This window comes from Phyllostomus hastatus, unplaced genomic scaffold, assembly GCF_019186645.2.
Source record: "Phyllostomus hastatus isolate PE091 unplaced genomic scaffold, TTU_PhHast_1.1 phas_contig_244, whole genome shotgun sequence".
Taxonomy (NCBI): domain Eukaryota; kingdom Metazoa; phylum Chordata; class Mammalia; order Chiroptera; family Phyllostomidae; genus Phyllostomus; species Phyllostomus hastatus.
Genome location: NW_025333796.1, coordinates 3610068 through 3631603, shown reverse-complemented (window position 1 = coordinate 3631603; position 21536 = coordinate 3610068). Strand labels below are relative to the sequence as shown.

General features: G+C 55.1%; 1 protein-coding gene across 2 annotated transcripts in view; it reads right to left on the bottom strand.

Moving 5' to 3' along the window:
- The window catches only part of DYNC2I1 (dynein 2 intermediate chain 1), a 37097-nt gene extending 17055 nt beyond the window's left edge, over positions 1–20042 (bottom strand). For both annotated transcript variants that reach the window (XM_045837855.1, XM_045837856.1), the window contains exons 1-10: positions 19890–20042; positions 18528–18581; positions 17423–17870; positions 15557–15645; positions 13574–13882; positions 10974–11029; positions 7772–7826; positions 6356–6433; positions 2297–2519; positions 715–817 (exon numbers count right to left, since the gene is read on the bottom strand). In XM_045837855.1, coding sequence (XP_045693811.1) covers positions 715–817; positions 2297–2519; positions 6356–6433; positions 7772–7826; positions 10974–11029; positions 13574–13882; positions 15557–15645; positions 17423–17870; positions 18528–18581; positions 19890–19904 — 1430 coding nt within the window. In that variant the 5' untranslated portion in view covers positions 19905–20042. The remainder of the gene's footprint in view (positions 1–714; positions 818–2296; positions 2520–6355; positions 6434–7771; positions 7827–10973; positions 11030–13573; positions 13883–15556; positions 15646–17422; positions 17871–18527; positions 18582–19889) is intronic.
- Between the last annotated feature and the right edge of the window lie 1494 nt (positions 20043–21536).

The window sequence follows — 21536 nt, the reverse complement described above, 5'->3', positions numbered from 1 at the left end:
CGCCTGGGTCTCCAGCCGGAATCGCCCTCTGCCCATGTTCTCTCCTGACCCCGAGCTGTGCTGACTCACTAAATTACAAAAACAGCCGACGAGGTAGGAATTGTAACCCTCTGCCGCTCCGCGAGCACATTTTCCCAACTGACCAATTACCTTTAAATTCCGTCAAGTTTAGGGAGGCAAGCACCTTATAGAAACTTACTTGCTTTTAGTCTCAGGACCTCTCTCTCTCCTCTCTCCTGTCCCTGGGAAGACCACCTGCGCCACCTGTGCTCTCTTGTCCGTCTCCCTCTCCGCCGCCTTCGGCACCGGCCTGCACGCACTCCAGTGCGGGTCTCTACCCCGCCCCCCCATCTCTCCGCAGTTAATGCATCACGCCCAGCACCCCTCGGGCCCACCCACGCCCAGCACTCCTCGGGCCCACGCCCAGCACACCTCGGGCCCACCCACGCCCAGCACACCTTGGGCCCACGCCCAGCCACCTTGGCCTCGGGGCTCTGCCTCGGTGGCGCGGGCGAGTCCAGGCTCGCGCGGACCTGGGTGCTGAGCAGCACAGCCCTGCTCTGTTGACTGGACAGCCCGGTGCAGACACACGCGGTGCAGATCAAAGAGCGTGCAGTCGGTAGTGAGACAAATGAAGTCTATTTTAAAAAGTAAGTTGAAGGAAAAGACATGAAAGCTTCATAATACCTTCCAAAAATCTCCCAGGACACCTACTTTTGCTTCAGGGCCTGAGTCCGACTCTTTTGACGGTGTGAGGCGGTTGCAAAATCCACAAATATCCCACAGACAGGGGCTCTGGAAGACGAACCATTTGCATCTGCACAAAAAAATTTTTTTTTGTGAAACTGAAGCATTTCTTTCAAACAAAAACTAAAAGTCAAGAGCACGCAGTCAGAAGCGTGTTTAGGGACGACGGCCCGTGTGCCTGACGGTCCTTCAGGCACTTTGCAAGTACCAGCTTGTTTACTCAGCCCTCACAACAGCCCTGAGGCATGCCTCACCCTTGTTTTGTGGGCAGGCCACGCAGCCAGCACGTGGCAGAGCCGGGACCACCAAGGCCCCTGCGCCCCCTGCAGCAGCCACGACCGCTGGGCCGGCAAGGCTGGCTCCACCGGACATGCCGCCGGTGACCAGAGCAGGTGAGTTCCTCAAGTGAAAATGAAAACACAAAAATCACGTCTTAATGCAGGTCCTCCATTCTTGTCAGTCGAGCTATGGAAGGCTATAACACCCAGAACAGTGTAGGACAGGAGACACAAAAAAGGTTCTTCAGGTCTGCTCAGGGAACCAGGAACTCAGGGATGAAACCTGCCGACTCCTCAGCAGGGTGGGAGCGCGTCCCCCGCCCACCCCGCCTGCTCCACTGTGGGGGGTTCCGGAGGGGACCCTGCTGGACACCACCGCCACCAGGACAGCCACTCCGGGCTGCAAGGGCACGCTTCAGCTCCACGTCCAGAGCCCGCTCTGTGCGCTGGCATGCTGCAGCTCGGCCCGGGTGCCCCCGCGCAGGCACAGGGACCGGCCCTCTGGCGGACCCTCCCCGGGCCGCCACATCGTGCGCGGTAACTGCTGGTCACAACCAACCGTATCGTGACCCTGATCTATTTCACCACAGGACTTACAGTAGCACATTATCCAACAGTGATTTTAATACTCCCCTAATGGGCGTCTTGTGGCAGTTTTTATATCAGAATCATAGTTCTTCCCTTCGTGTGATTTAAAAATATTTACTCAACTACTCTTGTAAGTAACGTTACCAAAGCCAGATGCCAAGAGTTTCTGAGCGAGACCCATTTCTAGTTTCATCCAGAAAACCCCTGTTCTTCAGCCTTTCACCTGCCACACTGGCCCCGGGTCCCGCCGGTGCTGCTGAGCCTCCTTTGCGGGAACCGCAGGGCGGTGCTGTCACAGGACACGGCAGCCGGCGGCCCCGCACGGGAGCTCCGCTGGGCCAAGGCCGGGCCCGCCCCCGTCAGGGCACACAGAGAGAGGGAGTCCCCCGAGGGACGGGACGTGTGGGTGGGTGGAACGACAAACCGGTGCTCCCCTCTCCCTCCCGTTAAAAGCGGCCAACTTAAAAAACAGACGACGATGACGACAAGAGCCGTGCTGCCGACGGGCAGGCCGGCGGCACAGGGGAGACACGCCTGCGACGGCCGCCACTCACGGCTGCCCTCGGTCGCAAACCCCCACCCCCCACCCCCCACGCACGGAAAGGCCACCGAGCCCCCCCCGGCAGGCGACCCTCACACGCCAGCGAGTGGCCCCCTGACCGCAGGGCCCGGCGTCCACGTACTCGTCTCGGGGTCCCTCTCGGGCTCCATCCTGCCGTGCTTCAGCCGCGAGGCCAGCTCGCCCACCCGCTCGTTCTCGGCGTCGATGGCGTCCTGGACGTCCTGTATCTCCCTCCTTCTGGCCGGAGGGAGCTCCTCCGTCTTCCCTCTCGATTCCGGCCCATCAGTCCCGTCGTCGTCGTCGTCGTCGTCTCCGTCACAAACCTCAAAGTCGTCTTCGTAGTCCTACAGACAGCAACAAGGTTTCTGGGGACTCTGAGAGGAACTGACTTTTGCCCTGGCTGGGGTGGCTCAGTGGACTGAGCGCCGGCCTGCGAACCAAAGGGTCACCAGTTCGATTCCCAGTCAGGGCATGTGCCTGGGTTGCAGGCCAGGTCCCCGGTAGGGGGCACGTGAGGGGCAGCCACACATTGATGTTTCCATCTCTTTTTGTCTTCCTCCTCTCCCCCCCGTCTAAAACATAAATAAATAAAATCTTAAAAAAAAAGAACTGACTTTAGAGAAAACAGACTGTCATTATCAGCATCGTGGTGGAGTAAGAAGACCCCTCTCTCTCGCTAAATTACAAGCTGGACATCTACAGTCCAGCCAAGGCCCCTGCTCCCCTCGCAAACACCCCTCAGAGAGCCGTGCACCCTTCGCCTGCAGGTGGGCACCCAGAATGTGCAGGGCAGGCGGGATGGGGAAGGACAGGGAGTGTCCGAAGGTGCAGTCTATTGGCGGTTGTGGCCCCGGTTTCTGCGGCAGCGGTGGAGGGTCGGGGTGCGCCCTCCACACCACAGCCGGTAGAGGGTGGGAGGGGCAGAAGCAGGGCCGCTGCCCAATCATCGGGCCCCCCCCACGACACCCCCACACCCACTGCAGTGGAGACTCACCGAAGGCCTTGGCTACGGCGCAGGGTGCCAGCAGCCATAAGGAACACGGGAAGAGTACAGGGGCTCGCAAACCCCAACCCACCATGTCCCCCCACCACAGCGGCAGTGCCCCGAGACCGAGGCAGCCCGGACACAGCAAGGACACCCACCACCCCAGTCACCCAGTGCTAATTTTCATGACTGCAGTGACCCCCGCCCCCCAACACACACAGGCAGGGGCAGGTACACAGGTGGGAGAAAACCACAATGTGTGGCACAGCACCATCTAGTGGAAAACAAAAGAAAGTCCCCTGGTCACCGCGGGCTAGGGCTGACTTAAGCGCAGAGCCACAGCCAAGGCAGCAGGCAACGCAGACAGGCACCGACGTGCCTGCAGAACGGACTGACAGCCACGGAAGGCTGTGATTTCAGTGGCGGAATCCAGGATGGCCGCCAGGAAGCGGTTGGACGAGGGGCGCGAGAACTCAGAGAGCAAGCCCAGGGAGCTGCGGAACGGCGCACAAACGGAGAGCTGGGCCAGCCAGGGAGACGGAAACCGTCACGAGGAAGCAGACCAGCCCTGGAGCTGGAGAACCCGGTGCACGAGATAAAGAACGCAGAGAGAGCAGTGGACACAGGGCAGACCGCACGGAAGAGGGAACCTAGAACAGACTCGGGTGAAAGGAGAGAGGGCCGAGGAGAGAAGTAAGAGCCTGCCAGAGCCGTCGGACCCCAGGGGCGAGGGCGGCGTGCGTCCCGGGACGAGGGGCTGACAGAACCCCTAACCGTCTCAGGGCAAAGACCTTCTCCAAAGCACTTTGTATTAAGACTGTCAAAAGTTTATTGTAAAGAATTCTCAAGGCAGCCAGGGAGAAAGACAGCAACCCCCAGGGAACCCCATCAGCTGCCGCTGTGTTTCTCAGAGGAAACGCTACAGGTGGGAAGACAGTGGAACGACACATTCAAAATGCTGGAAGGGAGAAGCCAGCGGCCAGAAGCAACGAACCCTCTCGCTGTGACAGCAAAGTACAGGCCTCCCGGACGCACGGGGGGGGGGGGGGGAGGTCGGCACCACACAACCCGCATCCCAGGAAGTGTGCAAGGGGCTCTTCCGCCTGGGCCAGAGGGGCAGAGGGACACGCGGCTCTAAGCAAGAATGACAAGCAGACAAAGCAAGAAACTGCAACTCTGTTTCAGAACAGGGCGCTAACCAACTACACACACAGGTTGAAGAAGGAAAGCACTAAGAACAGCTCCAGCCCCTGCAGCTGGATAACGAACACACCACACGGCGTGAGCAGGGGCGGGGAAGGGCTGGGCTCGTGCGGGAGAAGGACGGCGCTCTCAGGAGTCGGGGACCGCTTCATCTACGAGACATTCCACGCCGACCTCACGGCAGCCACAAAGCAAACACCCAGAGCCGGGACCCCGTCATTAACAGAGAAGAATGAAGAAAATCGTCGCCGGAAACCACCGACCTGAAACAGCAGACAGAAGCGAGAGAGAAAAGGAGCAACGAGGCACAGGGCAACCCAAGAACAAGACGGGATGGCCACGGCGCGTCCATGTGCCAGTGGCCCCGTGGACGTGCACGGCTGGGCTCACGGACTGGAGCACAGGACCAGCTGCTCCAGGCCGCCTGCGCGGGGCCCAGCAGAGCCCCGAGGACAAGCACGGCCCCGAGAGCAGGGCTGGAGGGGGACGCCCGAGCGCCCGGTGCCTGGAGAGAAGCAGGGGCAGCTGTACCCCCGTCAGACAACACAAACCGAGACAGAAAGGGCAACAGAGGACAGAGACAGACAGTTTCCACCGAGGAGGGGAGCAATCCGCCCAGAAGACACGGTACTTATCAACAGAGACGCACCAGCGACCTTTCCAGGTGGTGCTTCCAACAAGGGGCTCACCCCCGACCACGCACTGAACTCACGTGACTCAGCAACGACAACAGAACAGTCTGCCCAAGAAACGGGCAGAGGACCTGGACAGACGCCTTTCCGACGGAGACACGCAGACGGCCAGCGGTCACGGGAGAGGACGCGCAGCGCCACCGTCACCGTCACCGTCGTCAGAGAGCTGCCAGTCGAGACCACAGTGGGACACGCCTCCCACCAGTCAGGGCCGCCGTCACCGAAGAGACAGCCGGCGGCAGGTGCTGGCGAGGACGGGAGGAGGGGGCGCCCTGTGCGCCGTCACTGGGAACGGGAGCTGGGACGGCCACTGCAGAGAACGGTGTGGAGGCTCCTCAGAAAACTGAGAGTAGAGTCACTGTGTCACCCAGCAATCCCACTTCTGGTGGTTCACCCAGAAAGTGCCAGCAGACCTACATGAACGCACAGGCGCCCTGTGCTCGCCGGCGGGGGGCCCGGTGGGGAAGGTGCCCGTCCCTGTCCGCCGAGCGGACGCACCAGGGTGCGCTCAGCCCAGAGACGGCGACACGCTGGCGCTGGCGGCTCTGGACAGTGCCCTGCGGAGTGAGGGGAGTGACAAAAAGGACGGAAACCACGCGCTGTCACTCACGAGGGGACTGTAAAACGAGAAAGGGACAAACGGCTTAACACACAGAGAAACGCACTCCCAGACCGCACCACGGAACAGAACGGTGTCCGCCGGAGGGGAGGGGAGGAGGGGAGGGGCGGGGGGGGCCAGAGACAGACACACAGACAGACGTCAAAGGACAGCCCTGTCCCCTGAAATTTGTGTCATGTCGCTAACCAGTACCACCTCAACAAACCACTCTTGAAAGTGTTCAAATGTAAAAGTAAGAGTGAGCAGCCTAGGCAGCCCTCGTCACGGCCCGGGGCACGGCTGCTGACCGCGGCGCTGCTGCTTCCCGAGTCCGGGGACACGCGGCGTCCGTCCCTCCGCAAACGGACCGCCCCACACGGCTGCACACGCTGAGCGCCCCCAAACCGTCACGGCACCTCTCCTCCTGCCAAGTATGTGCTCACGCTCTGCACATGTGCGAGTGCACACACACACGTGCACACATGTGCATGCGTGCCGGCCGTGCACCTAACGTGACAGGTCTGATCACAGCCTCGCTCGTCACACCACGCCGGCGTGCACCGCTGGGCGTGCGGCAGACTTCCTCGGGCGACGGACCGAGACCACACGGAAGGAGAGAGAAAAGCTCTATGTTACTGGACTTAGGCTGAGTTTAGGAACAGATTATTTTGAGCCAAGAAAAATTTTAATGCTCATACATACTTCAAAATCATCTTCAAAACTGGCCGTATAGCCACCGGCTCCAACATTTTCTAAGTCAATGTCTTCCTTTTCAATTTCCTAGAGGTAAAAGTCAAACACAGAACAAAAAATATCAATCACAAATTTGAATCTTGCAAATACATTGAGAAGATATAGGTTTTCTGAGATTCATAGTAAGTTACTAACTTAAAATTGTATTTACAAAACTAACAACGTGCCTTCAAATTCTTTAAGCGTTTGCTAACTTGTAAGTATGACCAAAAAGAGGAAACAGTTTAATAAACATACCCTTTCTCAGAAACTTCTCTAATTCTGATGGCTGCAGAGAAAAACTGGTTCACAAGTAAGTTCCACACTCTGGTGTGGCCTCTCCCACTGTAGCGGGCGCCCCGCCCCCCAGCACCCCGTGTCCGCACTGCCCGGGCAGACACACGCACACACTCGTGCGCCAGGCCCGTCAGGGCGCACCAGGCGGCCTCCACGCCCTGCCACCGCCTAGGTTATGTGGAACCGTGTGTGTGTGTGTGTGTGTGTGTACATGTGGGAAATGAAGAGACACGTAAAAAGATGGCACACATGTTACAGGTCCCGGGACTCAGAGGACCATCAGGGAGAAAATTCTCCTTCGGATGTGACAGAGGCCGAAACCCGCCACATTATTCGCAACACAGAAAAAAAACAGAAAAGGGGTTCGGTGACGAGACCCCGGCTCCCCGCTGCCAGGGTTCCAGACAGTCAGTCTCGGCGAAGACCACTCCAGGGACGAGTGGGAGCTGCCGCAAACGCGAGGCCTGGGGGCGGCGCGGTCCCCGCTCCTCGCCGCGCACACGCCACGCCCGGCGCCCAGACTGACACCCTCTGTCCCGACACCCCCTGTCTGTCACTCGAGGTCGCTTCCTGGCCTCGAGGCTCAGAGCGCGCAGCACGTCAGGTGGCCCTGCCGCGCGGTCGCCTGGCCTGGGCTCCTCTCCGGGAAGACCTCCAACACTGACGCGATTCCTCCCTCACCACAGGCCGGCCCAGACTTGCCACTTCCGCCTGAGACCGGTTCGGTGGTTCACACGTCCACCTGAGCTGCCTGCGTCACAACGAAACGCTGCACTGCATCCCCCGGTCCTCCCGGTCGTGCCGTCAGTCCTTCTGCCCCACTTCCCGTGAGCCAGCGTCTGCGTCATCACGCAATGTCCCCCCGGCCCAGCCACTCGTGCTCTGGGACAGCTGCTGTCTGATGGCTTCTCGTCCACCTTCCTACTCTCAGTGTCTCTGAGTCCGGAGCGTCTCCTCCGAGCCTCCTGGACTCAGCCCCCAGCCTCACCGCCTGCACACGAGGCCTGCCCCAGGCAAACATCGGCCGGCCGGCCGGCCTCACCGCCCGGGGAGAGTGGCCTGGAGTGGCCCGGGGAGAGTGGTCCTCACCTTCCTCCTCACCTCCTTCTCTCTCCCACCGTTCCTCACCGCGGTCTCTGCGTGCCTGGGGAGAAAACACGGTCAAAACCAAAGTTAACATTAAGTAAACCCTCAAAACCCAGAACATTTCACACGTCAGTGCAGACTCATGACATCCGGCGAGGTTCAGAGCTGCTGCGAGGGGCAGACCCCCGCAGCGTGCCTGGTGAGCTGCGAGCACGCGGGCCTTGCTCGTGCTCCGCCGTCTACAAGCGACCCAGGGCGCAGGGCTCCTCCAGTGGCGAGAAGACTCTGTTTCCACAGATGCAAGTGCGAGTCTGCACCCTTGTGAGAGTTAGAAAACTCCTCCAGCTTCGTTATCAATCCCAGATGTTATTTTATGTTTAGTGTAATATTTGCATTTCCAAAAGAAAGACTGATCTTAAAATGTTCTATTTTTTTAATCATGTGCTCCGTGTTGGTTGGGACCTAAAATTAAGGCTTTCGAAATGTCAAGCAGACTCTCCACTGCTGGCAGCTACTCACGGCCTCCGGTGCAGCATGGGGTCCAGGACACCGGGCTGAGCACGGCGCCCGTGCGTTCCGGCTCGTCAGCAGCGTGCAAAGGCCGGGGGTTTGTCCCCACCCACTGGGGCTCAGTGCTAGCTTTGTTCAAAGTTGCAAGAATTTGGACAAGGCATTTAGCCCGAGTTTTCCTAATGTGAAAAGAAATGACCAGACTTCCGGCCAAGATGGAGGCGTAGGTAGACACATTGTGCCTCCTTGCACAACCAAAATTAAGGACAACAAAAATTCAGAAACTAAAAACTAACCAGATCTGACAGAAAAGTGAACTGTACGGAAGTCTGACAACCATTCATCCAGACCAGTAGGAGGGGCAGAGTCGGTGGCTGGCAGAGGGGGGTCGCAGTGGGCAGACCCAGTGGGGCGCACAAGGCCACTGGCTGACCGCAGACACACATTCATGCGCAGATGAACCAGGCAAAAACAGGCAGCAAGACAGACTGTGCAACCCAGGGCCCCAGCGCCAGGAAATAAAGCCTAAAAGCACGGCCTGGAAACACTTGTGGGGGCTGAGGTGCCAGGAGAGACTTCCCGCTTCACAGGAGAGTTCACTGGAGAGACCCACGGGGTCCTAGAACGTACACAAGCCCACCCACCCGGGAACCAGCACCAGAGGGGCCCTATTTGCTTGTGGGAAGCAGGGGAAGGGACTAAAATATGAGAGCGGAGCAAGCGCCATTATTCCCTCTCGGAACCCACCCCCACATACAGCGTCACAACCCAACAACTGGGTTGCCCGTCCTGGTGAACACCTAAGGCTCCACCCCTCATATGTAACAGGTGCAACCAGACACTAAAAAAAAAGACTCAAATGGAAGAACAGACCAAAGCTCCAGAGCCAATACATCTAAGTGAGCAAGAGATAGGCAACCTATCAGATGCACAGTTCAAAGCACTGGTGATCAGGATGCTCACAGAATTGGTTGATTTTGGTCGCAAACTAGATGAAAAGAAAAAATGAAGGCTACACTAAGTGAAATGAAGGAAAATGCACAGGGAACCAATAGTGATGGGAAGAAAACTGGGACTCAAATCAACGGTGTGGACCAGAAGGAAGAAAGAAACAACCAAACAGAAAAGAATGAAGAAACAAGAATTCAAAAAAATGAGGAGAGGCTTAGGAACCTCCAGGACATCTTTAAACATCCCAACATCTGAATTATAGGGGTACCAGAAGGGAAATAGGAAGAGAAACAAGTGGAAAAGTTATTTGAACAAATAATAAAGGAGAACTTCCTCAATCTAGCAAAGGAAATAGACTTCTAGGAAGTCCAGGAAGCTCAGAGAGTCCCAAAGAATTTGGACCCAAGGAGGAACACACCAAGGCACATCATAATTACATTAGCCAAGATTAAAATGGAGAGAATCCTAGAAGCTGCAAGAGACAAGGAGACAGTCACCTACAAAGGAGTTCCCATCAGACTGTCAGCTGATTTCTCAAAAGAGACCTTGCAGGCAAGGAGGGGCTGGAAAGAAGTATTCCAAGTCATGAAAGGCAAGGACCTATATCCAAGATTGCTCTCTCTAGCAAAGCTTTCATTTAGAATGGAAGGGCAGATAAAGAAAGTGCTTCCCAGATAAGGTCAAGGTAAAGGAGTTCATCATCACCAAGCCCTTATTATATGAAATGTTAAAGGGACTTATCTAAGAAAAAGATGATAAAAAACGTGTATAGTAAAATGACAGCAAACTCACAATTATTAACAACCACACCTAAAACAAAAAAAGAAACTAAGCAAACAACTAGAACAGGAACAGAACCGCAGAAATGGAGATCCCATGGAGGGTTAGCAACAGGGGAGTGGGAGGAGGAGAGGGGGGAAAAGGTACAGAGAATAAGTAGCATAGATGGCAGGTAGAAAAGAGAAAGGGGGAGGGTAAGCATAGTAGAGGAAATGTAGAAGCCAGAGAACTTATATACACAACCCACAGACATGAACTAAAGGGGGGGAATGTGGGTGGGAGGGGGTGTGCAGGGCAAAGGAGAGTGAAGGGGGAAAATGGGACAACTGTAATAATATAGTCAATAAAATATATTTTTAAAAAATGCAATGTAAAAAAGAAAAATGACCAAATATGGCTGCCACAAAGGGCAAATGAAAATCCAGAGCTTATATACAAGATGGCTGATACACAAACTCTACTCTGTGACCTTCACGAAACCCACACAGAGCAGGTATTTTTCAGTGAAGAGCAGGCCCTGAAGGGCCCCCAGAGAAAGGCGAACAGGCCCTCCCTGCAGCCGGGTGCCGGCACCCGCACTCTAACTCCCACGGGGCCTCACTGCTCCCGTGGGCCCGGGGCTGGGGGCCTGGGGGCAAGCGTGTGTTCAGTGCACACACGGACCCCCAGCCCCTGCAGACGCTCCACGCTCCAGGGCTGGTCTGCCTGACCAACGAGCATGCCCCCGGCGCGAGCTCTGACTTTCTGATTTTGTGTGAGCAAATACAAAGCGGACGGACACTCTGAAACCAGCCCCGAGCCCTCGGGTGCACTTGAGACGCGGTCTGCAGGGCTGTGTGGGGCGCCAGTGAAGCACAGTCACTGCTCACTGCCGCTCACCGGCTCTCATTGGGCCCAGCGGAAAGCCGGCTACAGTGTCTGCGTGTGGCACGCAATGATCACCCAAAGAACGCGGGTCCCTTACTGGCCGCCAGTCCCGTCTCTCTTTGAGCCTCCACCTTGCTTTCTGTGTTCACCGTTCTGTAAGAGAAGAAATCCCACCACCACTAGTCAGTAAGTCACAATGAATGAACCGTCATTAATAAACTCTGTAAAATAAGCACAGGCTCAACATTTAACAAGAAACTGCGCCACGGGCATCTCACAACTGTTGCCATGAGTATTTTTAGCGAGTTAGGTGACCGTGGAAGGGGATGAATGGAGAAAGGTGCGTGTATGAAAAGGCGATCGCGTCTGAGCTCAGTAGATAAAACAGCCGCTTGCCAGTTTCACGTTCTTTTCAGGGAAGTAGGAGCAGTTCCTCCCCCTGCTTAAAGGGAAACTTTCAAACATTTGGAATGTGGCTATCTCACAGATCTATGCACCTGTAGGAAAAAAGTTAACCTCCTCTTACATTAATGAATTGTTTTAAATAAAAAGCATCAGAATGAGTCAACGGGCGTGTATAGTTGGGCTGAGGAGATGCGGGCAGGAAGTGCCACGGGGGTGGGGGGGTGGGGGGGCACACGGCTGGCTGGGGACAGAGACCCGGGAGGGCGTCGCCCCCTCGGGGCGCGGGAGGAGCGCGGGCCTGGGGGTCGCCAGGCCCAGTGAAGAGCGAGCGGGGCCTGAGCTGCCAGTCCGAGGGCCGTGCACAACGCGCACCCAGAGCCCTGGCGCGAGCTGGAAGCATCCAGAGACCTTCTCTGACCTGTAAGTTTACTTCCAGGAAGTTATTTCTAGAAAACGATCAAAGACGTACGTTAAGATTTTCACTGTGTTCATCAGAGAATAATTTATAACATCCCAGAAAATCGGTGAGTGCATGTTCAGCATCTGGTTGCTTTCGAAGTAACCGAGGTTAGGCCCACAGGACTGGACAGCAGCTGGCTGTGAAGTGCCCCGCGACAGAAGGCGGTCCCCAGAGGTCACGGACACAGCAGCCCGGCTCTGAGGCCGCACCCCAGAGAGGCCGCCTGCAGGCGGAGGGGCCGAGAGCCCGAGCACGCGGGCCTCCTGGGGTCGTCTCGCGGTCGGGGTCACGGGTAACTTTCCTGTTCCTGCGTGGAAACCTTCTCTGAAAGTACATGTAACGGGAGGAAGTCTGGCCTCGGTCTGTAAAAGCGATGGGAGTGGACTGAGAATGGACTCAGCAGCGCTGGCAGGAGCAGCACGGCCCTGGGCTGTGCAGCCTGTGCAGGGGGGGGCACCTGGGGCCCGGAGTACGGCAGGGGGACACGTCCACCGAGGGCTGGTGCTGACACAGTCCTCCCCCACATCCAACTCCGGGCACGTGGGGAGCTGGCGCCTGTGCTCAGGGCCCTGCTTCAGGACACGTGGGCCAGGGAGCGTCCAGGGCTGGACACAGGAGGGGCTCATGGAGACAAGGGACAGGGCCACCCCTGGAGCAGAGGGGAGCAGAACCCCACATTCAGCAGAGGCGGGAGGTCGTTGGTGCTTCTGCTGAGGCTGTCTCTCCAGGTCGCTGCCGTCGGAGACTCTGCTGACTGACACCCTCGCCCTCCAGCTGGGGACTGGAGGAGGCAGACAGGGGACATACAGGCCGAGTCCTGCAGGAGCGAGAGGCAGCCCCGGGCTGCGGCCGGGCCCAGCCCTGCTCCACGCCTGCAGTCCCGGTAGGAGGCACCCTACACGTCACAGTCACTTCAGGGACAACTCTGTCAACCTCCAGGCTAGCTCACAACTAAGCTGCAAAGTGTATTTCAGTACCTGGAAGTCAACGCCAAGAAAAGCATTCCTTACATGATGCTTGCTAACCACTCCTGATGTGATGGTACCTACTTGTTGGTTCATCTCTCTAACGTGTGGCTTCTCCAAAAATACAGAAGCACCATGGAAATTAAAACCTGTTTTGCTCACAGCTGTGTCTTCAGCATCTGCAACAGTGGCCACTCATAACTATGAACAATGTCTAAAAAAGGGAGTTTGTGAGCCATCAGAAGACTTTCCTGGGACGAACGCATGCCTGTGTTTGCAGAGGAAGGTCAGTGGACGAGCAGGGCACCCCAAGGTCCTTGCCCCGTCCCTGGGGAAGCTCTGCGTCGTCTTGGAGGGAGCATGGAATCACACCCACCCTGGAGTCTGGATGAGCCACGCAGCCAAAGCGTGGACAGGAAACAAAACACACTGAAGGGAACGCAGGAAGGCACGAAGCAGTCACAGTGATCCCTCTCACACACGGGAGGAAGACTGGACCCTCTGGGGTCCATACTTCTGTGTGTGTTCTGTTCTGTTCTGCCGGCAAACTCAGACTACCAACTCTGGTTGAAACATTTTCTAAATTACTCACTTAATTTGCACTTAAAAAAAATACCAGCTTCCTCTTCAGGGTTACATTTCAAACTTTTATGATAGATTTCTGAGTATGTGTTAGAAATCTGAGCTCCCCACGTCCGGGGTCAGGAATCTCTACTGACCACACAACACGGGTGTGACCACGTCTGACGCGGGGACGTGGGACCCCCAGCCCACCAGGCTCGCCGCCGCCCCCCACTGCGCCCAGACGCGCCTCCTGCTCTGGGGCCGCTTGGGGCGGCCTCGGGGCGAGGAGCCCCAGACACGCACCTTGGGCTCCCTTTTCCTGCGCTCTTCTTTCGACGACCTCTCTCTTCTGTCCCCACGACTGTGGTGCCTCTCGTCACTGAAGTGGAGGCCTTCTTCATGGCGTTTCTCTTTGTGCCCTGCGTCCCCTTCCCTTTCAGAGAGTGAGCTGCCTTTTTCTTTCGAGTGCCGCTCCCTTTTCTCCCTGGTGCTGCTTTTCTCTTGATGCTTCTTTCCTCGGTCGGGCTCTCTGTGCTTCCTGTGTCTTCTCCCCTCCTCCTCTTTGTAAAGCCAGTACTTGAGGGGGTTGTCCTTGCTGTCGCCGTACTGCAACTACCAAGGGGCACAGCGGGAAGAGCATGAGCATGTAGGAGCGCACGCCATCTCCCGTGCACATTACCACAAAGACGGGGGGCCAGCCCCCACTGCCCCCCCCACCTCTCTCCCGCCGTAGGGACCTTCCTACACATGCACTCCAGAAGAAAAGTCTGCTGCTCCGCCAGCCCCCCCACAGGCCAGCACGACCCTGCAGCCCACCGCCCTCGCCCGGCATAGTCCAGCCTGCCTCACAGCCTGTTCTTGTCGGCCTGCTCACCCTCCCCCAACACCCAGGCGTCCCAGGCTGCACCTACACTCAGGCCCTCCCGTGGCACTCTCCACAGGTGCCCCTTGGGCTGTCTCCGTGGCAGTTCACACATCTGCGCCCCACACACAAGGACCCTCTTAAGACCAGGCACCCTGGCTTAGGCATCCCTGCACCCCAGACCACCATGGATGCTCAGTGATGACGTGACCACCATCTCGAGGTGGTGGCTGCTGGGCTGCAGGTTGGGCTGCCCCGTGTGGTGTTTGGGCTCAAACTCTCGGTGGGCTCAGGGAGCATCATCAACACTTCCCCACGGAACCCAAACCGAACCTCCACGCACACCAGGCGGCGCTCTCGGGTTGCTTGTGCCCCCGCCAAGGGTTCTGACTGCACAGCCCACCCCCGCCATCTCCATCCCCCGCACGTCTCTCTTCCCGTGGACCCTGACGTCCCCGGGCCCCCACCTTGCTCATCTCTGCGGGATGTCCTTCCCAAGAAAACATGTCGACAAGCCCCTGACCAAACTCCCTGGTTCAGTCTACTGCTTGCCTACTGCCAGAACAAATTCAATGGGGATTAAAGATTAATCCCCATTAAGTCCTAAAAATAATTTTAAGGGTCCAGAACAAAACATAGGTGACTAACATTGGTGTGAAGGGGCTCTATACCTCAATCACATCATAATTTTAAACTTGAAATGCAGAGATTCCACAAGTAAAATTCAAAACACACAGAGATACCCTGACCAGTGTGACTCAGTGGATTGGTCCTAGTCCCACAAAACATAAGGTCACTGGTTCGATTCCTGGTCAGGGCACGTGTCTGGGTTGTGGGTTCAATTCCTGGTCAGGGCGTGTACAAGAGGCAACCGATCAATGTTTCTGTCTCACATCGATGTTTCTCCCCCTCTCTTTCTCCCTGCCTTCCCCTCTTTCTAAAAATAAATAAATAAAATCTTTAAAAAAGTAGTGACACAATGGTGAGCAGAGTTCATCTTTAAAGTGCCGTTAAATGAAAGACTCCACCAGAAAGGGCGCAGGCACACACAGGCAGGGACAGCATCGCCGTGTGTGTGTGTGTGTGTGTGTCAGACACCCGAGGCCAGGAGGGTGCACCTGCCGCAGACCTCCAGACATCACACCCGACCGTCCTCCCAAGTCTTGCCGCTGCCCGGGACATGGCTGCTGAGACGCTGGCTGGCACCCCGCGGACACAGGTAACTGCAGCCTTCAAGGGAGGCGCGGGGGGACAGCTGCGTTAACTCTGACCAGGTGCGCTCCCTCCCAGAAGTGATCCCAGGAAATGAATGCAGGGTTCACCCCCCTGGTGTCTGCTCGGCCGAGTCCCTGCTAGGAAACTCCCACCACGCCTCCTGTAACAACACGGCACCTGTCCCGCGGCGTATGGGCTGGTCCACCTACCTTCCTTTCCCGGTATCTTCTTTCTCTCTCCTCGTCTCTTTCTGACTCCTCCTCTCTCCTCTCCTTCTCTTCAGCCCTTACTTTACTTACTGCAAAAAGAAAACATACTTTTCACATTCCCAAACTTCAGACATCAAAACAGCCTCCTAACACCCTGCCGCAGTGTTTACAGCACATGCTACATTCCAACATCATGTATTAACACAGGAACACGTGCTCTCCAATGACAACACACTCCGCAGCCTCAGGAATGGAAAGGCAGAGGATCTAAACTGAAAGTGGGGTAAAGGAGACGACAGTGGCAACTGCTACTGAGGCGACTGGGAAAAAGTAAAACTAACTGCTGGACACTTGGAGGCACCAGACACATGCACACACCTCGGGGTCCCCGAGTCCCCGGCAGGTGCTCATGGCAACACAGCCGGTCCAGAAACACGGGCCCGTCGGGCGGACGTCTCCGCCAGGTGCTCAGCTGCAAGGGAGTCGATGCCACCTTGGGGTGAGCAGGGCACCCTACTGCTTGCAGGCACTGCAGAGGCGGGAGACCCTGAGCCGAGGACGCCACCAGCAGCCATCGCAGCCACCCACCCCCACCGGCCACCAGGGTGAGAGGCCACAGGGACCAGCAGAGCCACACACAATCATAGAGGACACACACAGCCCCATCCAAGAGCGAACCACTGGACATTCACATTTGAATCCACACGGGCAAAAGTCCTTGGTTTTAAAATGAAGAGAATTAACATTTTACAAGATGAGGACTGCGTTAAACACCCAGAAACCATCGAAACAAAGGTCATTCCTTCAAACAGCATTCGCTGAGCACTGACCACTTGCCTAGGACCCTGAGGTCCAAGAGATCAAAACAATGGGTCAGGGCTACCCAGAGGCACCCTGTGGGGGAAGCTGGAGAGGAGGGTGAGACGGCCAGGCTCCCACAGAGAGCAGGAGAAAGACTGGGGGTGGGGAGAGTCCCACGTGCTCAGGCCTGAGGACCAACGGTGCAGATGCCCGTGGGCCAGGCTGCGGGAGCAGGGTTGTGGGGCTGTCAGAAGTTCAGTTCAGGGTGCTTGATGCTTGCCGTATCAGACACCAGGTACAGGATACACAGACCTGACATCCAGGATGAGGCCCAGCTAGGGAGCGGAACTGGGAAACCAGGAGCTCACAACAGTGTTTGAACCATGAGACCAGACGCTATCACCTGGCAGACCCACGAGTCTGCCCCTAACTGCACCACACCCAGCAGAGAGACACCACGTGTTCCCAGAGCCTCACCCCTATGGGCAGGTGCACAGGCAGGTGCAGGGCCCTCGGCCTTCCAGATGGTTCTAAGAGCAACTACACATCCTTCTATGTCTTCCTTTTATGTTTATGTCGGCCAGCTGCATTTTCACAAGAAGCATGTACTATCTGTATAGTAAAAAACAGTAAAGAAACTTCCATGGGGGAGAAGGGAAGCACCTTTACTTTAGAATTCCTAGGGATCCAGAAAAATAGTTAAATATTGCTTAAAATAAAATGGACACTTCTGAGGAATTCTTTTATCAAACAGCATAATTTTTGTTTATCTATAACATGGATTGAGATTTACTGGGAGAATTCATCTGAAATATGTTTCAATAGTAAAACTCCAGCAAAAGGTGAGAAAATTGTTACTCTCTTCACTCACTGAGATGAGTTTTAAATGTGGAAAAGGAAACCACTGTGCAGAACACATAGCTCTACTGGCGCACAACTCCCCGCAAAGCTGAGCCACCTGAAAACCAAGGGAGAGGACAGACAGCGTGGGGAGTAAGCGCTTCAGAGGGGCGTGCCCCACAGGACAGGCCATGGCACAGGAACCACACAGCCCCGGACACGCACCTGACCGCATCCTGTGCTTGTGTAGGTCGGGGGGCAGCCTGCGTGTGTCCAGGCCCAGCAGGTTGTGGTGCGTGGTGGCCAGCCTGGGCTCTTCCCACCGTGCATGGTGCTCTCGGTCACGCTCTCGGTCCCTCTCCCTCTCCCGGTCTTTGCCTCGGCTCTGGTGCTTCTCCACGTCCTGCTCTCGGGCCTCGTCCCTCAGCCGCTCTCTGTCCCAGTCCTGGGCATCCCTTCTCTTCTCCCGAGGCTTCTCCCTGTCTCTGTTCCCATGGGGATGCTCTCTGGAGCTGTGGCCGTCTCTGTCCGCCACCCTCTCTCGGCGCTTGGTCTCCCGGTCTGGGTCCCTGGGCTTCTGATCCTTGAGGTCCGGGACGTCTGTGTCCAAGTCCTTATGTAACTTCTTCTCCTTGTGCTTCTTCTCCTCCCTGGGAGTCCCTGACTGTGTAGCCTAGAACAAGAGAAAGGGAGGGCTTCTGAATGCTCAGTAAAGGGCCTTAGAAACCACTCCCCCCCAAACAGAAAGGGTGGGAGTCTCCACACCCGAGGCGGGAATCACACTTAGCATTTGTATGACTAGAGATCACTTACAAGACACACTCACACATGCTGTCACGTTTGTTTTAAATCTAAAACACTACATGGATGAGAAAGAAAAAGAATGGACACTGAAGCTGTGTCACAGTCCCGAGACACAGCCCACCTGAGTTCCACTCTAAGAACAAGGACCCTTCTTATAAACTCTCAGGGGGTCTCTATTTCAACTTCCAAGCCTCCCTCCCCATACACACACAGACATATGCACACCACACACACACCACAGGGGTACACACATGCGGCCTGGGCTCTGAACCACAATCAGAACTGGAGGGCTGGTGAGATGCTGGCTGGGCTAGGAACCCTTTCCCCCCACAGACCCAGAGCTACTAACCTCATGGCTTGACCCCTGAGACAAAAATGCCCCTGAAATATTAAAAACCAAATACAAAAATAACAACAAAAATGCCCCTGAAATGAGCCACATGGAAGCAAAGTTGTGCAGGGCTGAAAGCCAGAAAAAACTTTCCAACCCAATTGGACCCAGGCTCAGACCTTTGAAATACATTACCCAAAGGTGTCTTCTGAGGTCATCTGCTTTCCATGTATCATCTTTGGATCTTCTCTAAAAAGAAAAGTATAAAGTTAGCATTTTCTAAGTTTAAAATAACCAATTTTGCAAGCCCTAGGAAGCTGCTTTTCACTAGACCATTTTAACCAACGACGATTAGTCCTTCCTACATGAGAAATTACTGTCTATCTACCAGAATAAAAGGTAATAGAAATTCAGATTTTTAAAAAGTATTCACTAGTTTAAATTACATGTAAATGATTACAGAACGTGTTCCTCTGGCTACTTCACAACGTCAATGTCCACGTTGCTCCAGAGCTCGGGCTAAGCATAGAGCACGCAGCCCTCCCCTTCCTCATGTCACTCTGCAGCCTGTGGGCGCCATGGCCTGACACCCAAACTAGTTACTCTGACTAATCGGGCGCTTCATTCCTAAACATGAGAGGTCAGTCAGGCATTTGAGAAAAAAACAACACAAGAACGAATCAAGATAAACGAAAAAGGAAAATGACCCAAGAAAATAAAGAGAAATCTTTATTTTTAAGACATCATAAAAGTTATATCCTTGGAAAGATCTTAAAAATGTTATAAGCACAAGTTAAAACATATGCTACACAAAGGAGCACTATGAAAACAAGAATTCCTAAAATTCAAGTTAGCAACATAAAACATGTAAGTAGATGAAGCTAACGATAAAGCTGGAGAAATCTCCCAGAATACATACACATTGAGAGAGAGAGCGCGCGCAACAGCGCGACTAGTCAGTCCAGCCTCCAGTCCAACAGCTAACCAGAGGCTGAACCAGAGTTCCAGAATGTTGAAAGCAGAAAGTGGGAAACACGAAAAAAAAACCAGAAAATGTCCTCGAAGGTAGACCCGCGCTTCTTTTTGAAAGCGAAGATCAAATGACAACAATAACATCCCCGCCCAGTCCCACTGCTTGGGTCTGCAGTGAATACTGCTCATGAGATCATAGTACAGTGTTTGGTTTTCGGCTTTAAAACGCAATCTGCCAGGAAATCACGGGAAACTTAGGCTATATGATCACTTAGAAACCGAACCGGGTCGGAAAGAGATCGAAGGCAACAGGTCAGGGGGTTTGTGGACAGTAAGTGCAGGGTAGAAGGAGGCGGTAACGACGCACGGGCTTTGACATCGCACACACGGACAACTGCCCGTAAGAGTCCCGGGGGCTCAGAGGTAACTTGGGAGACCTCTGACCTCCGCGCGTCCTGGACCAGATTCCGTTCCGGAGCCAGGGCCGCCAGGGGACTGGACACAGGGGGTCTGGACCAATTAACCAAGTTACGCAAACTTCCCAGATTCATTCCCTCACCCGGGACGCAGCCCGTGTGCACCCACCTTCCCGGACTCCATCGCCGTTCGCAGGCCCTGGAGGCGCGCTGCGCTACGCGCCACAGGCGAGGCCGGGGTAGGAGGGGCCCGCGGTGTTGAATCCCCCGCAGGGCCGGCGTCGCTGACTCCTAGCAACCGGCAGGCTGGCGCTGAGGAGAGCTGAACTACTGCTGGCCCGGCATGCCCCGCGGCCTTCCCCAGAGCGCCTGCGTATCCTCGACTCCTAGCAACCGGCAGGCAAGAGTATTGGAGAGCCGAGCTACCGCTGGCCTGGCAGACCCCGGCCACCCACGGCGCGTCTGCGCGATCCCGACTCCTAGCAACAGCAGGCAAGAGCAGCGGAGGGCCGAGCGATCGCTGGCCTAGGACTCCCCGGGCAGAAAGGGAGCGGGCACGGGAGAAAATTGGCCGCGCTGGAGTCTCCCGCCCTGTTGGGTTCCTAGTAGTAGTGCAGTCCTACGTGCGGAACGAAGGTGGGCTGACCCGGCTGTGGGGCAGGCAAGAGCGGAGCTAAAAGAGGGAAATGAGGCACAGCTGCCGCTTAACCGACTCCATTTAGCCTGATGGCACCGGGACCTGACTCGTTGGGAAGGTGTCGTGTCCAGACCTCGCAGATTGACCGTCGGTGATGGAAAGAGCTATTCATCTGGATAAGGCTTTGCACTTTACAGATCATTTCCCGTATGTTGTCATTTGATAAAACACAACCTCTAAGAATGGTAGGAATCAATGCATTTAAAAAAGTAGTCGTTGGAAGGTCTTTTTACGCAACACTAGAAACAAAAGTTGAATTATGAAGACAAAATGTTCTGCATCTCAGGTGTATTTTATCTCGTGCAGGATGGGGCCTTGCCTGTCCCATTCCAGTGAGGCGCCTTGTAATTCACTCAGCTGTTTCCAGAGACTGTTTTGCATTTCATTAGTATGCAAATGTACTTAGAAAAGATTACACTTAATGTTTTCACACACCCACAAAAAAGAGTAAACTCTTTAATCATGTTACAATGCATCAATGAGCATGTCACCCATAGTCTGTGCTTTTGATAGCGTTTTTCTGCAGATACAAAATTTATTTTTCAGACATTGTATTTTTGAGTTACATACTATTATGAACCAGTTTACGGTTTAATGGATCCATCTATGTGTTCCAGATACAAAAGCCATTTATTTACTCAGCTCCTTGTCTTAGAGACATTAATAGGTCCAGTAAGACTTTCATATTTAATATACTCTGGTTTTGAACATATCACTCCTACCCTTTTCATTTTCACTCATCAGCACTCAGGAAGAACATAAAAGGAAGGTAGGGAAGGTATTATCAGCGATGGCTACAATTTATTTAGGGACTGTCCCAAAGGAGGCACCAAACTAAAACTCCATTTGGTAATACTTAATTCTCACAGCATCCCATGGGAGGTAGGCATGTTAGTTTTTCAGATTAGAAGACTGAGGTCCAGAAAGGTTACTTCGCTTGCCTGAGGTCACACAGGGTGGTGGATGATCTGATGCCAAGTCATTCTCTTAACCAGCGTCATCCCGTCAGCTGAGAAAACAGCTGATCCTGACAGTCCTTGGCAGGCACACTGCACGAATGACCCTTCTCTCTCACCTACCAAGTGCGATCACTAACTCCTGGCAGGAAAATTATGTCTT